The sequence below is a fragment of the Trichosporon asahii genome (genome assembly GCF_000293215.1).
Source record: "Trichosporon asahii var. asahii CBS 2479 unplaced genomic scaffold scaffold00075, whole genome shotgun sequence".
Classification (NCBI taxonomy): Eukaryota; Fungi; Basidiomycota; class Tremellomycetes; order Trichosporonales; family Trichosporonaceae; genus Trichosporon; species Trichosporon asahii.
Window position 1 is genome coordinate 601,083 of NW_014040850.1, and position 16,045 is coordinate 617,127.

The window sequence follows — 16,045 nt, forward strand, 5'->3', positions numbered from 1 at the left end:
GAGACTGCGCAACGAGACTGCGCCGGGCGCCTTACTGCCAGAGACCCAGCATCTCGAGCGCCGCATCCTTATTATCGTGGTCTGCACTCCAGTCCTCGATCGGGAACGGTTGCCCGACCGGGGCGCCGAGCAGTTGCTGCAACTGGTACGTTAGCTTTCCTGCCCACGTTTTTCAGCTTCCTCCGTCATATGCGCATCAAAGCGCCAACGTTGCGCTTCACTTCACACTCACAAAGTCTGGACTAAGGCCCGTTGCATCCGGGAGACGGCTGGTGAGGAGTGTATTGTCGTACCAGTCGGCTGGCTCTGGGAGGCTGGCAGCCGGCATGCTGGGAACCGGCTCACGGGGCCTGCCCTCGCCGAGCTGGATGAGGCGTGTTCGCCATCCGACAAGCGACAGATGCTCAAACGCATCTTCGGCGGGCTGCGGGGAAGGCGCCGGCGCAGCAGCAGCGCTGATCTTGGCCTGCGCGCGCTCGCGCAGCTGCAGCAGCCAAGCGAGGTTTTTCCTGAGCTCTGGTCGGGGCAGAGATGCGAGGATGCTGTGCAGAAGCGCAATCACACTCTCCAGCTCAGTCATCGCGAGCGTCACTAGCGCACTGCCTGGCGAGAGGATGCACACTGTCGCCATGCATACGGCTCCACTGAAAGCGTGTGACCAGAACTGCCAGTGTCTCGTTGACAGCAGCGGGTACAGGCCGTGGATGCTGCGCAGCATCGCAATCATCATGGAGCTACGCTCGATCACGGCAAGGTAAGCGTCACCGTACGGGGACTGCGTCGGGTCCTCTGGGTGCGAGTAGAGAGCATGCACGAAGTAGGGTCGGAGGAGAAGGAAGACACCAGCACAGTAGTCAAGCGTGAGCGCATGTTGCTGGAATGCAAGGCGGACGTCCCGTCGGCTTGGCTCAGGGGTTGCTTCGTCCGCGGCAGCCGTCGTGGTGTAACGTGACACCATGGCACGGGTTGTCGCGCGGCATCGCAGTTCGAACGGAACATCCGCCTCCGCCTTGACGAGGGCCTGCCAGATCTCTACGATGCGCGAGTACGGCGAAGGGGTGATGCGCAGGCTCTCATCCAGCGCCTGCTTCACCAGCACAGCCAGCTTGTATCGGTACAGTTCGTACGGGCTGCAGGTGTCTGGAAATTGGGTGTCGTACTGATCCGCGGCGATACCAGTCGGTGGTCGGTCCCAGCATCGCGACAGGAAGATGTCCTGACTGTAAGCGTCCCAGAATACTTGCCGCCGGTCGTTGAGGTCGTGTGGCGACAACTTCCACGTGCGGCCGTCTCGATGCAGGCCCATCGAGATGATGAGGCGCATCGCCAGACCACGAAGCTGCCATGCCAAGTCCCATCCGCGGCGCATCGCGGCGTAACAGCAATAGCGCGCCATCATGGAGACGGTCTCGACACCGATCAGCGTCGTGTGCGTCAGGAATCGCCCATTCACGAGACACTGTCGTGCCATGTCGAAGTAGTGTCGTCCGGTAGGGTCATCAAGCGGCAGTTCCAGCGACACCAGCGTGCCGAGAGCCAGCACGATGAACACAGCAGCCAATTTCTGGAAAGAGAGGTGCGTGTCCTCCGTGTTCTGTAGTGACTCGTAGAGCTCGGCGAAATCTTCCCGGCTGAGAGCGCTTCCGCCCCACGCGAGATGCCGGTAGTTCGATTCCGCAAGCAGCCATCCCTCTTCTCTTGGCGGAAGCTGAGCGAATGCTTGGGCGTAGGTGAGAGCTGAGGCTGGTCCAAAGAGGGAGGATGACGATGCATGTGCCGGGGATGTTGATGGCGAAGGCGGCCGAGTGTCGAGGGCGTCCTCTTGCGACAGCCAGAGCGGCATGGCTGATCCACCTAGATATCGAGACTGGCCATTCGCGACAACAAGAGTACCCGAGTTTGCAACTGGGGAGTCCGCTGATGTGCTGTCCTTCACGGATGCTGGGATCGGGGACGGCTGAACCGGCTGCGGGCCTTGCGGCGTTGTTGAGGTCGTCGATCCCGTCTTGACCTTCTCTTCCAGCTCCTTGATCCGCTCAAGAAGCTTCTCGCGCTCGACGAAGAGATCCTTGACGGCGAGAGACTCTCCGGGACACATAGCCCCGCAGCCTCGCTTCGTGCAGTTCGCGCATGGGACTGCGCGTTAGCGCGTTCTGACCGCCAAACCTTGCACCTACCCTGTCTGTCGCACTTGATCTGCGCCGGTTAGCTCTTTTTACTTGATGACGGTCCATACCTTCAGTCTTCGGCACTCTGAGAGGTCAGCTAGTCCATAACCACGGTTAGCGTACCTGCGCAGTTCTTCCCTGTGCGCACCGGCGGCATGGTTACGGGGATGTTGCAATGATGATGAGGTTGTAGTGGGCTGAGAACCGATTTGTCGGGCTCCGGCTATCAGACGCCGTTGAGGCGGACTTGGCGCCGATGATCCGGAGGACTGTCACGTGACCACTGATGCGGAGGGTCGAGGCTACGTTGAGGTTGATTGTTTTCGCACTGGCTCCAACATGCAACGGGTCGCAGTGGAAGTGAGCACGAGTAGTAGAGGAGTGATACTTGCGGCGATACTGATGGTGATACTGACGGTGGAGCTGACCAAAATTCAAGAACTCCGGCCGCAAGGGCGTTGGCAGATGTGCGGGATCATGGTCGCAAGAGTCAAGGTGCTCAGTAGAGTGATGCCCTCTACTGCGAGATGCTGGTGATGTCGCAGCACCGTGACGCTGCCACGCAGCTTCACAGGCTTTGCAGAGCTTGGAGGATTGATGCACAGCTGCATAGTTCTCGTTCCGGGTGCTGCGCCGCGAAAACACGCAATCGGGGGGAGGGCACAGGCACAGTCGCGCCCCACGCCATATATGACTGTCAAAGCGAAGCGTGTGATCTTCTCTCCCACCTTTGCTCCATCGCTCCACTTTCTTGGCACCTTCTGCTTGCACTCATCTTCCTCAAGCCAACTACTTGTTTCTTGCATCATGACCGTCCCCCAAACAACTTGTCATAACCACCCCACCGGCAGTGGTGTTGACGGCCAATCGGCGGCTACTGTCCCTGCCCTTCCTGCCGAATTGCTTTTCAAAGCTTTTGAGCATCTCAATGTCAACGACCTTCGCCGCATTGTCAAGGTCAACTCCTTCTTCAGGCTGGTCGCCCAACCCTTGACGTATCGCCATGGCGTCTTCACCCAATTCGGACCTCTCTTCCCCGGTGCCAACAATGCTGCTCCTTTCCTCAAGAACCCCAACATCGACAGTCCTCATCTCACCGAAGACGAGCAGCACCTCCTCGCCTCTCGAGTGCGCCGCCTCGACGTCTCTCTTCACTCCTCAGAGATGTGCCGTGCTTTCTATTATCTCATCCCCAACAAGCTCAAGTTCGATCTCGATGTGCTGAGCATGTCGCTCAAAGGCTTTGGGTGGTTCCGGAGCGACGACGAGTGGGATTAGTACGTCCACCACGACTCTTACCCACCCTTGCCTCCGCCCGAGGTCATGACGTTCCCGTTCGTGTACGATCCCCTCGACGAAAAGTGGAAGCACCCCGCCCCGTACGCCAGCTGCTTCTTCCTCGAGAAGGCGTACATCGACTTGAGGTGCCGGACCCTCGTCATCCGCAGTCTCCCCTTCCTTGCTCGCTCAACGGTGCACCTTCCCGACTCAATCAGCAAGCAGGAAGACCACCCGAAGAAGATCATCGGCATTGTTCCACCTGACTGCATTGTGATGTCCGAAAACGACGAGTACTACGCTGGCATTGACGAGCGGCGCTGCAACAGTGGCATTTGCAATCATAGCATCTCCAGCGAGGCGTCAAGCTCGGCGCCGAACGCGATGATGTGGGGAGGTGCGCCCTTCCATGCCGCCCGCTTCATCACGCTTGTATTCTGGACCAAGTCGCCCGAGAAGGAGTGGAAGCCTCCCCGCAAGCACTTCCACCCCCTTTCCGACTCTGAGACCACGGAAGACTCCGACAACTCGGTCTGGGAGTCGTACAAGAAGCTCGACGATTCGGCCGGCAACGTGTACGGCTGTCGCTTCTCGGACTGGATGATGCGCGATCTCGCCCTGGGGCTGAGTCGGCACGTCACCGAAGGCGACGAGCCCATGGGCATCACGATCGTCAACGCTGTCGCCTTCATGCCGCCGCACTACTTGCGCAGCCAGAAGTATGCCGAGCGCCTCCGATCTGGCGAGGCAACGCACGCAACTGCCGAAGAGCACTTCATGCAAGCCGTCAAGTGGGAGCAGATCCGCGAGAAGCGTCCTCTCGAGATCAAGTTCCTCACGATGCAGGAGTGGATCAAGACTGGCGAATGGGAGGATGCACTCAGCGAGAGGGAGATGCGTCCTTGGCTCGACTCGATGGCGAACGAAGCGTGAGCGACTTGTGCACCAGCATGCAGCTGCCTAACCGCAATTGCTGGCACACTGGGCTTAGCGAAACACTCCATCCTTGTCTTTCAAACCTCGTAGCTTGAGATATGTATGTCTTGCTGAGAACGACGCTGCAATAAAGCAAACAGCGAACTGGACACCTGCCGAGGCTGCAAGTGATGGTGCCACACTCACCCTCTGCCACGAATGCAACCGCTAACCTTGATCGGGATACACACTTTTGTTACATAGTCTTTACTACATGCGATGGAATCAATGTTTGTGGGAGTGGTTGAATGCAAGGGTATGTTAATATGTGGGGGGGGCGGGGGCGGTTGAATGCTTTTGATGAGGATATTACTCGGTCTCGACCTTCTTGCTGTTCTGGCCCTCGACCTCGTCCTTCTCCTTGGGGGGGCTGATACCGCCGTGCGACTGGCCAAGGAGCTTGCGCTGGCTCTCGACGGCAAACTGGGCGCTCTCGTCACGGGTGAAGCCGAACTTGGTGCCGCGGATCTCGGCAGGCGCCTCAGCGAGCGCGAATGGGTTAAAGTCGCGGGTTTGGTCGAGATCGGCGAGGGAGTGGTTCACGAAGCGGTGCGTGGCCTCGTCGGCGCGGACGGCCTTGATGACATCGAGGAGCGAGGCATTGGGCTTGAGGCGCCAGTAGTCGATAGCGATCTGGGGGGCGGGCTTGTCCGTCCATTCGGGGACGAAGCCCTTCTCCACGTCGTTGATGCAGTGCGAGTATGTCCTCACCGCCTCCTCCTCGAGCGCGCCGACGAAGCGGTGCGCAAGCTTAGGAGCAACGAGGTACGTGAGGAAGAACATGGGGTAGAACACTCCCTGGCCGGCCATGACGAGGGCGCGCGTGAACCATCCTGGCTGAGCGACCGTGAGGAACGTGAGCAGGTGCATGCGCTCGTTCTCGGCCTCCTCGAGGAGGGTGTGGATCCAGCCACCATCGCGGCGGAGCAGACGCAGACTCCTCAGATGACGAAGCGTGCCGCCCACCATGCCAGGGACGCCCGCGATACTCTCCAGGAGGATGATGCGGGTCATCCAGTCCTTGTCGCTGAGAAGCTCGCCGGACTTGCGCAGCTCGGCGATCGCGTTCGGGTTCTCCTTCAGGACGCTGGCGGGCACGTCCTTGGCAATGTAGCCCGAGAACATGTCGAAGAGGCGGCGGAGCATCTTGACCATGCCGTGCGCCGCCTTGTCGCCGACGGTCACCGGCTCGCGGCCGACGACCTTGACGCAGTCGAGTTCGGGCTCGGTGTAGATCGGGTTCATCATCGTCCAGTTGCCGTGGTCGTGGGTCACCGTCGCAACGGGTTCGATGCGTTCTGAGGTGTCAGTGGCTGTAACAACTGGAAGGAGGGGGAAGACGTACCACTCGGGTGAGGACCGTCAGCGCCAGGACCGGTCGTGCCCACAATTGGGCCGCGCTGCTCGTCCCGCTCGACCGTCTTGGGCATGAGAGCGTTGCTGGGCTCGTAGCGGGGGATCGTGGTCGAGAGGTGGCGGAGGGGGAGGGGGGTCGATGCCCTAAGAAGAGTAGAGGTAGGCATCCGGCCCATGAGGCGGATGCCGGGGCGAACCATCATCGTCGACATTGTCGGTTGTGGTTTGGGCTGGGTTGAGTAGTGGTTGTAGTTGAGTTGTGTTGTTGTGGTTGGGTGTGGGTGGCAGCTCGTCGTCGAGGTCGTCGTTATATACTCTGCACTGCTCGGAATGTCTTATCATCCGATGCCGGCCTTTGTCCCACCGATTGCTGAGTCAAGGAGTCTGCTCGATGCCAAATGTCTTGCTGAACGCTGCTGAGAAGAGCTGTTCGGGTGTAGCGCGTGATGCATTCCGAACCGTGCTTCAGCTACCGGCGGCAAATGACATCAGTGACTCACTCGGCAACCCTAATTCACCGCCTGGACGCCATTAGGATTCTTGTGCCTGCGCGTGCCTGCTCGAATTAGTCCTGATTACTAACTCTCGAGCCTGCGAATTAGTAACTGTGCGCCGCGTACGCCGTACCCATCGGAAGTTCCCGGGACCGCTACGGTGGGCCATGCCAGCGTACGGTGGGAGATGCTGGGGCTCTCTCGGAGAGAGCCCGGAACGTCCCGGGTGGGAATAACAGATACTGCACCGCCAGATCTGTCGCTTACGCTCAACCGCCGAAAGAACGTCGGTTATGCATGCAAGTGTCACCCACAGCTCGGAGCAGAGATACCAAATCGTCGTCCCGCCGAGCAAGGGAAGCTGTCAGCGGGTACTAAGCAGGCGTTAGCCATGCCAAATTGTCTTTCCGAGAGGGCGAAAGTCTCTCGCAGACTTGAGGCTCGTCGAGCTCCAGTTCGCACGTTTCTATTTCGCTTGCCTTTCGGTACCGAAAGCTCCTGTCGCTGCGCTCAGTTCGTAAGTTATCACAGTCATGTGGTCTCTCAACATCAGTGGTCATGGACGTCATGCCAAGTCATGTCAGTCGCAATCTCCTGCGTTGTGTGAAGATCTGTCGCAGGTGTTGATTAGACAATCCGGGTCTCGACTTTGATCTCTGGAATCACACAATTGAGAGGCGCCCAGGGACGTTCAGGTTATCGGATCGACATTACCAGTGAGATTGCGCGACAGAGCCTTGCAAAAGCCTGCGAGAGTTCTGCGGAGTCTGCGGAGGTTGCGGAGTCAGGGCGTGCCGTGTCCTGTGCCGAGGGACGAGGGACGTACGGCGCGCGGCCGACGCAGGGCCGCAGTGCTGAATCTCCGCATCTCCGCCACTGCCGCAAGAGCGATTCGGAGTCGGCGGCGTCTGCCATGGACGGAGTGGCTGCAGCCACCAGACATGACAGACAGCTGTTACAGATCGACGGAGTTCTTCGTAGACGCGGTGGAAAGTTTCTGATACGCGCGCGGACGGATGGAGGTCTATCGGGCCAGGAATAGATTCGTGGCGCTCGCCCGCACCCAGCAATCGCCAGAGTTCGCGAGTGTCTTCCAGTGAAGACTATGACATATGACATGCATGGCAGACGCTAGAAGCAGTGGGTCGCATCGCCTCTGCGAGTGTTGGTGTGAGTTTCAGGCTGTGCAGAATGGCACTCCGAGGACTATCGGCAAGCGAACAACGAGCTCGACACGGTCAGAGAAGGCCTCGCGCTCAACGGTGAGCACGCTGTTATCAGCCCGCTGCGGCTGTTGCAGCAAGGGTTAGACGGCTGTGCGCAGTATTCTGCGGCTGCTGCCTATCACTGTCCTGAGTGTCAATGCGCCGGCTCGACCGGCTGGCTGGTGCTCCATGCTGTAGTTCACACCAGCTCACACGATCCGGCAACTCTGGCAATGCTGGTTGGTCGACGTCCGATGTGCGACTGCGGCGCACATCACCGGCAAAGCGTTCGACCCGATCACAAAGGAGCTCCATGGCCTTTATTGATGTGCGTTTCGCATGCATTTCATGGTTCATGAGTCTCCGGCTGTCTCCAGATGCCCGGGCTAAGGACCCCAGGTGCCCCAGGACCATCCGGTGCGAAGGGCCCCACGCAGAAGGCGGAACATGACTAGTGCTCGGACTAGTGAGCAGACTAACGGAATCCCGGTCCGGAGCCTAATAGTCCTCCTCCGCCGGGACTGCTCAAGAACAGAGGGGAGATAGATGGGTCTGGTGAATGCAAAGCAGACTAAGCATAGAGTTTGTTGGGGAGTTCTGCGCAGCAAGTGACGAACGGCTAAGACCAGGTAGGCTAGCGTGCATTCCAGGTCTGGGCCAGCCGGGCGATTTGGTCTTGGCTTAGCTGAACAGAGGCAATAATCCCCCGATTCCCGGCTCCGCCCTGCGTTTCGTGAGTCATACTGACTTGTACCTCTTCCCATGTCAGGAGCCACTCGAGAGCATGGGAGAAGGCAGACGTCAGAAGCCGGGAGGCGTCGAAACACATCCGGAAGTGGGCCGTAGTGCAAAGTCTGGGAGCCGGTTGCTCGGTACCGCTGCAACTCAGGCCTTAGTCACACCACAGGAACAAGATGTCAACAAAGGGTTAAGATATCCTAAGTATCGAGGAGCGTTTGGAGACAGCATGGAATCTCTTGTAGGCCTGCTTGGCACTCGAAGGCATTCGCCGCAACCCGCGGTCCACTATCGCGGCCCTGTACTCGGTGAAAACGAGGGCCGCTGGGCCAGTCCGCACGCAACGCTCCGCACAGGGGAGGGTCGCGCTCGACAACTCCGGCGGAGGTGCACTGACGCTCTGACGACCGCGCCACCCGGCTCGACTCGCTCTCGGCTAGTCAGACGGCTGTGATGCTCGCATCCTACTTGGACCGGGGGCTGGTACTATGGGTCAGCTCGAGCCGGGCTGCAACAAGTCACGGGCTGGGCATGCGCGGGCCCTACGTTGTCCAGGTGGACCAGCTGATTCCAGCACCTGCACCGATTGCATTCCCGTGATCTACAGCTGTCCCACTAACGACTGTTAGCTGCCCACGTTTGACACTCTGGCATGTTTGGGTCGCAGGTGCTCTATGCTGGCTTCGCCCAGCGGCCACCGCACATGAGGCAGGCGGCCGCAGCCTCGAGCGCGCTCTGCACAAGCGCATCGCCCTCGCTCTCCTCGCCCCCAAGGCTACGTGGGAGTAGGGCGACGGCAGGGCAGATGGTACACAGCCGGCACTCAGGCGTGGTGATGAGGAGATGCGTGACGGAGCACCGTTCTGATTTGTTAGCTTGATCCCAAAGTACTAGATTCTCACCCCATTTGTGTCCCTTGATGCAGGCGCCTTGGCCAGGAGGAACGACACTGCCGCATGCAGGGCATGGATCACCAGCGTCATCTCCCTCTGCAGGGACCCGCAGAGACTCGGGCAAGTCCTGGCTGCTGCCCGCAACAGTGGCTAAATTGCGCAGGTACTGTGCGTCGAGCTTACCGAGATCGCCCTTACGCTTGGATGCCCAGTTCAGTTGAATGGCAGCAGTGAGTCGCTGCAGCGCCTCAAAGTACGTGCTCACGACCACGCCAAACTCGCTGCTCACGGCTGGGAATGTCCGCTGCGTTCGTCAGCTAAGCCTAGTCCGCCTCAACTCACCTGCACCCACTGCGCAAGAACGTAGCGCAAGCGGTTCACGTCCAACGGGCGATGACCCCAAACGGCCGTCATCAATGACTTGATAGGATCAGCTGCCGGTTCAGCCTCCGTGTTCATATCCCGCGGTGGGGCGGAAACGACATCCAGTAGAAGATGTGGGATCGGGTCGACATCCGATGTCAGAATGAGCAAGAGTTGCGGCATTAGAACCGCCAGAGGAGAGTAGAACAGCACTGCCTGTCAGCTACCAGAGATGAAACGCAACTTACGATCAGGAGGGTGCTCAATGATGCGAGCGAGCTCTTTGGTCAGATCCTTCGGCTCTTGCGCTGATGTCTGAAGGTTGGCCACGATGAAGTCTGTCACGCGATGCACGTCTGTAGCACTGTCGAGATTGTGGAAGGGAATCGGCCTGGCAATATCAGCTCTGAGGCATAGACCCGACCTACTCATCCAAGAACGATACGATGTCGCCAGAGGCATCCATCGCATCCCACCCGACGGCGTGAGTCGTCAACTCACGGTCAGACGCATAGTTGTACTTGCGTCTGCGGTTGCGGAAGCCCTCGAGAGCGATGTCTCGTGATGACAGTGTTGACCGCAACGAATCAAGAGGTGCCAATGCCGGCTTCGATGTGATGTGTTCGATGACATGGTAGGTCAGCGACGAGAGGACAACGGTCAAGGTGTCGGGGGCTGTAACGTGCAGTCCTGGAGGCATCAGTCTCGCATACTGAGTCGCACATACCAATGCAAGGATCGAGCGCATTACATCCAGCCCAGTTGCCCACTCGCTCCAGGCGAACTTCGGTGATGCCCTTCTGGGTGGCCATGTGAACGGTGCCCGGCCTGCACCAGACAAGCATGTTCTCTTGCGGAGCTGGATTGTTGGGGTAGCCTGTCTTGACCCACTTGATGAACGTGGCCAGCCGCTTGTCGGCGGGAAAGACCTCGTGCGGGTCCTCGACCTCAATGTCCCACTTGCCCTCGACTGCGCTTCTCCTAACATTGACCGTGGAGATGGATCCGTCGGTCGCAGCCAGAGCTAGTGATGCGAAACCTGACGTCAGCGAAGTTTACCAAGCTGTTCTCACAGGCATCGTCCTCCAATGTCCAGCCGGACCAGCTCATACGCGAGACCCATGGACGACTGATGGCGATCTCCCCCACGTGCGTGAGTTTGGAGCCGGCGTAGCTCCAAAAGTCCACCCCGCCTGCGCGGTTGGCGATCGCCAGCAGACTACCGTCTTCTCCGATCATGCTTTGCACAGGAATAAACTCTGACCATGCCACACACATGGCTCGCAGCCTCAGCATTCCCCACGCAGTGAGCTGCTCCTGCTCGTCTTCCGGCAGTCTCTTCCGAGTCTCTAGCGTGACATCCGCGATCTGAGGTCAACTCAGATGTCCGTCAAGCAAAATCTCACCTCGACAAGCTCTGTTCGGTATGGGTCCAAACCCGGAGCAAACGGCGAGACCTGAAACGTGTTGCTAAGCACCGCCAGCAGGCTGCCTGCGTTCTTCCCCATACCAGAGGGTGACCAGACTGCTGCCCGGACACCTCGCTCCTTCTCCGTGATCATGCCAGTGACCTCGTCTGCGGTCAGCCAGTGCCCCAACGAGTTCCACCCACCCCCAACGTTGGTCCATCCGTATGCTTCCTCCTTCTCCGTCGACTTGTCAAACTCTACGCCAGAGATCCAGAATTTGACTTCTCCGCCATGAGCTCGTTTCAGGTTGCGATGCGGTTGCCGCGGCTCATCGACATCCATGTCGTTGTCAGAGTCGTCAGACTGGTTTCCTCCTCTGACAGCCTTCATTCCCTTTGCGATAGACGAGTCGAGAGGGATGGTCGGGGCAGGGAAGGTCGAGGTCAAGTATGGTGTCTGTCGTTAGCTGCAGACCACGACCATACTCACAGCAATGATGACTCTGTCCCTCATGACTAACGCACACTGGCCATCGTCGCTCCATGTCAGTCCCGCGGCTGGAGCAAGAGGCACAGTGGCCTCGAGCTGCCGCAGGGTGATGATGGTTGGAAGTGTCCTGGACATGAGCGGGGAAGGCGAAGTTGGTGGAAGTGAAAGTGGAGGCTGTTGTTTTCGCTGATCTCCGCGGCGTCACAGGCACCACCAAATTCACCCAGGCTGTTGCAACCACATCAACCACCTTCCCCATCACCTCTCGCTTGCTCGTTGCCCACAGTGTTCTTGTCGTGATCTCCTCGACATGGTCGCGCAGGTGGATGATTGCAGCGGCGCGCGTATGCATGCACTGCACATCCCACAGGTCGCGTTCCAAATACAGCCCGCCTGGTACGTGCCGCTATGCCCCCACCTCCCGGGAGGGGCGGCTCCTGGACTACTGCTACACTAGCGTGTTGCGAATAGTTCGGCATGGCCGGGACGCGCTATCCTGCGTGGGTCACAAGGCGGTGAGCATGATGACGCAGATGGCCGCTTGTCATGCTTTTCAGCGCTAGCGAACATGGATTGCAATGGACCTACCTAGCAAACCTAACCCGGATGAACCGGTCCATGGATCCCGGACCCCCACATCCCCGGATCATCTGGCAGCAAAACAGTGCGGGGGTGCATCGGGCGAGCAACCCAACTGGTGCTAACCTCTGCTGCGGCGCTCCGTCCGCACATGATCAGCGCGCTTGTTCTCCACGGCCAGACCAACTCTGGATCAGGCGTACCGACGCGTTATCGGCCTGACCTTCCTTTCCTAACCCAACTAGGCGACTCCGGATGTGACTCGGACCGACCCCTCTTCCACACGCAGCGCCGCAGCGACATCTACTCCTGCGTGCATCGTGTTTGGGTGTCTGGATCCGGGGCGGCTTAGCCCGCTTGGTTGGAAGAGCTGCACTAGCTCGCGTACCATGCATGGGTCCCCGAAGGAATCTAGCTCGATCGAGAGAAGCTTTGCAGTCGAGGGCTTACGTTCTGCAGGTCTGCATGGACTGACGACGGGGCGTGGACTTAGCGCAGCACTAGTCCGACACCCACCATCCGCCGGGCAGAGTGCCCGCCAGCTGAGCGTCACAGTGGTGCGCGCCAGTGAAGCGTCTGCTGACTTTTAGGCCCATTCCGCGCCACTGATGCACTCATTCTGCTCCTTCGGCATCCCGACGTCCACCGGGGAACCGCATGGTAGCCCAGCATCGAGACCACCACAGCCGTCGCGCCAAGCCTCCAAGTACGTCTTTAGGCTCACCACAGCACTATTTCGGCCAACGCGGTCAGCAGGGCCAGCGCGGCCTACGAGCCCGAATCCTGGCCCACCGTTGCTCGCTTAGGCCGGATCATTAGCTGATCCATTAGCTCGCAGGCTTTGGTTTCTGTGACCCGCCTTCGAGTCAGAGACGGCGGCGGCGGCAGCGCTCCAGCCCCCGGGCCGGGATGTACGACGCTTTGCGCAGCACCTGGGCACCCCGTGCTCTTGTCCCCTTTCAAAGAGCAGATCGAGCTATCTTGCGACTAGCTCACTGTTCTACGGCGACGTCCCTGTTGTGGGCCAGTCTAAGCAAGGCACTCTCTTCGGGGTTGGCCACAGCACCTCCAACCCCCCCAACCTAATTTGGGGCAACCACTCGTCCTACGCTGTACTCACTGCAACGGCTAGCAAGGTCGCCGGCAACCCGGTACCGCACCATGGGCGCCTCCTGCACGATCTAGCGATCTGTGACTAGCTCTGTTGCTCTCTGGTGCAGGTCCTGCACCGCCGACAGGCTGCAGACGAGAGGAAAACCTGCTCTCCGCTACCATCGATCAACAGGTATATTAGAGCGCTCTGCTCGTCGATTCTCTGTCTTTTCCTCACTCCACTCTTGAGCTCTTGTTTCTCTACAGTCTCCTGTACTCTCACCCTCCTTAATCCTCAAAACCTCAATCAGCAACAATGGCCTCCCTCGGACCCCTTGACGCCCTTCTCGGCAACGTCTCTGCGTAAGTGTGGCGTGGCACTTTTCCTTTCAGTGGCTAACATCACCAGTCAGTGCAAGCAGGCTGCCCTCCCCGCCCTCCTCAGCGCTCAGTGTCTCCACCTCACTGCCCTCGCCCCCATCCTCTCGGGCAGCGCCGACTCCGACGTCACCCCCGTCCTCGACGGCTGGATCAAGCAGATCTGTGGTGCCGCCCCCTGCCAGTCTGCGGACCTCCAGCCCCTCGGCGACCAGCTCCAGCCCGTCTGTGGTGACCAGCACTCGCCCATTGTCGACACCCTCTTCTCGATCAAGGACCACTACGGCGACTTCTACGACGCCATCTGTGCCAAGAAGGATGACGGCCAGTCGTGTATCATCGAGGTCCTTCAGAACTTTGCCCAGAAGACCGGCAAGACTGCCTCGATCTCCTTTGCCGGCTCGCTCCTCAACGACATGAACGGCTTCATGTCCGCCGCCACTGCCCTTGCCGACGGCTCCATGTGCACCCCCTGTCTCGGTACTGTCTTCTATGAGGGCAAGAAGTTCATTCCCCTCATCCAGAACGACAACACTCTCGGCACTGCCCTCGCTGGCCTCTGCGAGAAGCCCGACAACAAGCCCTACGGCGGCCAGGTCGGCGTCGGCGTTACCGTGCCCTCTGGTGAGAAGCCCAAGAACACTGGCGGCGGCTCCACTGAGTCTGCCTCTGCTTCGGCTCCCCCCACCTCGGACTCGGCCTCTGCCTCTGCCTCGGCCTCTGGCGCCCCCGCTCCCTCTGGCTCTGCCTCTGGTGCCCCCGCTCCCTCTGGTGGCTCTGCCTCTGCCTCTGGCGCTCCTGCCCCCACCGGCTCTGCCTCTGGTGCCCCCAAGCCCTCTGGCTCTGCCGCCCCCGTCCCCTCTGGCAAGCCCTCCAACGCTGGCCCCGGCCCCGCTTCGGCCGCCCACACTGGCCCCGTCGCTCCCCTCTCCAAGTCGTCTGACGCTGCTCCTTCGTCGTCCGCCAAGGCCGCCGCTGGTGCCGGTGCCGACCACGCCAAGTCGTCGGCCGGCAAGGTCACCCTCAAGGGTGCCGTCGCCGCCGCCGCTCTCGTCGGCTTGTTCGTTGCTTTCCTCTAAGCAGCATCAACGGTGTGACGCGCGCGCGGCTCTCCATGGTCGCGCACATTCACGAGAGTATCACCACTCTCCCAAGCATTTGTTGTCTGATGGACTATTTTTCCTTCTTCTTCGCCACCCCACTTCATATTTTCTGTAGCGCGTTTTTAATGCAAAGTAACCTGGTGATAACTTCTGAGCTGCAGCAAGGAATCTGAGCGTGAGAACTGGTCGGGTAAGAGGAGATGTCAGTTGCCGATGGTGAGCAGAGTGATACAAACATGTCAAGTCTACAAGTCTATTGCGAGTCTAGTTGTTGGGTCTCAGGCGGTGCGCGGGGTGGCCTGCTCCTTCTCCTGGGCTTCAGGCCGCCAGAAGCCTTCCACCATGCCCTTCAGTGTGCGAGGAGCGGGCTCTGGGTCCGAAGACTCGGCAGCCTTGTTGAGCTCGTTCTCGAAGCGGCCAAGGAGAACATCCTTCCACCCGAGGTTCAGGCTGGTGACGTGCTCCCACTCCTTTGGCGTGATACCTCGCTCCTCGATACGCTTGCACGCCTTGCGCCAGCGCACCATGAGCTCAGCCTTGTACCGGTCCCTCGACAGGCCTTCCGGGCGGTGCTTCGCGAGTTCCTCGATATCCTCCTTCCTGCTCTCAGACGAACCATGGCGCACCGTCCAGATCTGGCGAAGAATGTACCTCGCGAGCGGCCTGAACCCGACACCTTCCGTGCTCTTGCACGCCCAGAACATGACGGGCTTGGTGCCGACGTACATGAACACGAGCTGGCCAATGACCCACGGGATGAACATGAAGTAGAACAGCGTCCACGCAAAGGCGAGGCGGCCTCTTCTTCGTTCGTGCGGATTCGCGCTGCCACGCAGAGCTTGCTGTTCTCGGAACGAGAGGTTGAGGAGGTACCGCATGCGCGCGCCAGGGAGGAGCTCGCGCGCTATGCCCCATGTCGTCGATGGCTCCGAGACCCACATCGGGTGCGGCGTGCCGTCGTGCCGGACCACGCGCTGGATGCCGCCCCTTGCGGCCCTGTGCTCCGCCTTGGACGCATCGTTGAGTGGCATGACGCCTGGTATTGTCCGCGCTCGTCGGCCCTGCAATGGTCGTCGAGGAGGGAGAGGCTTGCCATTCTCGGTGTACGGCGGTCGAGAGGGGTCGGGGCCCGGAAGCTCAGAGTACGGGTCGCCAGGGAAGCGCGCATACTTGTACTTGTAAGTGGGGGCGTCGGTGCTGTATGCGAGGCGGAGGCCGAGGTATCCGAGTGCTCCTGGTCGAGGTGGTCCGAGCTCGTGTGAGGGGTAAGGTAAGAGCCGTCGAAGGGGTGTAATGAGTGTCGGTCGAGTTGGTTCAGCAGCGGCGTTCAGCAGTCGCGATATCGGCGGCGGTCTCGATAGCGACCACGGTATCCGCGGCGGCATGGCGAGTGTGTCGTGTGCGTTGGAGAGAGTGTGGACGACGCCGAAAACGCCTGTCGGAGGACGGCGGCGTCGCCTCCACCCGCCTCCACTCGAGATTTCAGCCAGGCACCTCCTTTCCTCCGCAGCGATCGATGATGGAA

The 16,045-nt window shown here is 59.8% G+C and overlaps 7 protein-coding genes across 7 annotated transcripts; 3 read left to right on the top strand and 4 right to left on the bottom strand.

Annotated features, from left to right (window-relative positions):
• Positions 1-31: 31 nt before the first annotated feature.
• A1Q1_05775 (uncharacterized protein) lies at positions 32-2,098 on the bottom strand (the record flags this gene model as incomplete). The annotated part of the gene is made up of 2 exons (XM_014320984.1): positions 32-136; positions 233-2,098. 2 exons carry the CDS (start codon positions 2,096-2,098, stop codon positions 32-34), a joined length of 1,971 nt encoding a protein of 656 aa, XP_014176459.1.
• Positions 2,099-2,975: 877 nt separating this feature from the next.
• A1Q1_05776 (uncharacterized protein) lies at positions 2,976-3,446 on the top strand (the record flags this gene model as incomplete). The annotated part of the gene is made up of 1 exon (XM_014320985.1): positions 2,976-3,446. The coding sequence occupies one exon, from the start codon at positions 2,976-2,978 to the stop codon at positions 3,444-3,446; it is 471 nt and encodes a 156-aa protein (XP_014176460.1).
• A 45-nt stretch (positions 3,447-3,491) lies between these two features.
• A1Q1_05777 (uncharacterized protein) lies at positions 3,492-4,379 on the top strand (the record flags this gene model as incomplete). Its single annotated transcript, XM_014320986.1, has 1 exon — positions 3,492-4,379. One exon carries the CDS (start codon positions 3,492-3,494, stop codon positions 4,377-4,379), a length of 888 nt encoding a protein of 295 aa, XP_014176461.1.
• A 351-nt stretch (positions 4,380-4,730) lies between these two features.
• On the bottom strand, positions 4,731-5,980 carry A1Q1_05778 (Alternative oxidase; the record flags this gene model as incomplete). Its single annotated transcript, XM_014320987.1, has 2 exons — positions 4,731-5,719; positions 5,767-5,980. The coding sequence occupies 2 exons, from the start codon at positions 5,978-5,980 to the stop codon at positions 4,731-4,733; spliced, it is 1,203 nt and encodes a 400-aa protein (XP_014176462.1).
• A 2,906-nt stretch (positions 5,981-8,886) lies between these two features.
• Positions 8,887-11,269, bottom strand: A1Q1_05779 (uncharacterized protein; the record flags this gene model as incomplete). Its single annotated transcript, XM_014320988.1, has 7 exons — positions 8,887-9,411; positions 9,460-9,527; positions 9,719-9,834; positions 9,899-10,145; positions 10,198-10,494; positions 10,544-10,838; positions 10,877-11,269. The coding sequence occupies 7 exons, from the start codon at positions 11,267-11,269 to the stop codon at positions 8,887-8,889; spliced, it is 1,941 nt and encodes a 646-aa protein (XP_014176463.1).
• A 2,086-nt stretch (positions 11,270-13,355) lies between these two features.
• On the top strand, positions 13,356-14,496 carry A1Q1_05780 (uncharacterized protein; the record flags this gene model as incomplete). Its single annotated transcript, XM_014320989.1, has 2 exons — positions 13,356-13,402; positions 13,449-14,496. The coding sequence occupies 2 exons, from the start codon at positions 13,356-13,358 to the stop codon at positions 14,494-14,496; spliced, it is 1,095 nt and encodes a 364-aa protein (XP_014176464.1).
• A 302-nt stretch (positions 14,497-14,798) lies between these two features.
• A1Q1_05781 (uncharacterized protein) lies at positions 14,799-15,905 on the bottom strand (the record flags this gene model as incomplete). The annotated part of the gene is made up of 1 exon (XM_014320990.1): positions 14,799-15,905. The coding sequence occupies one exon, from the start codon at positions 15,903-15,905 to the stop codon at positions 14,799-14,801; it is 1,107 nt and encodes a 368-aa protein (XP_014176465.1).
• Between the last annotated feature and the right edge of the window lie 140 nt (positions 15,906-16,045).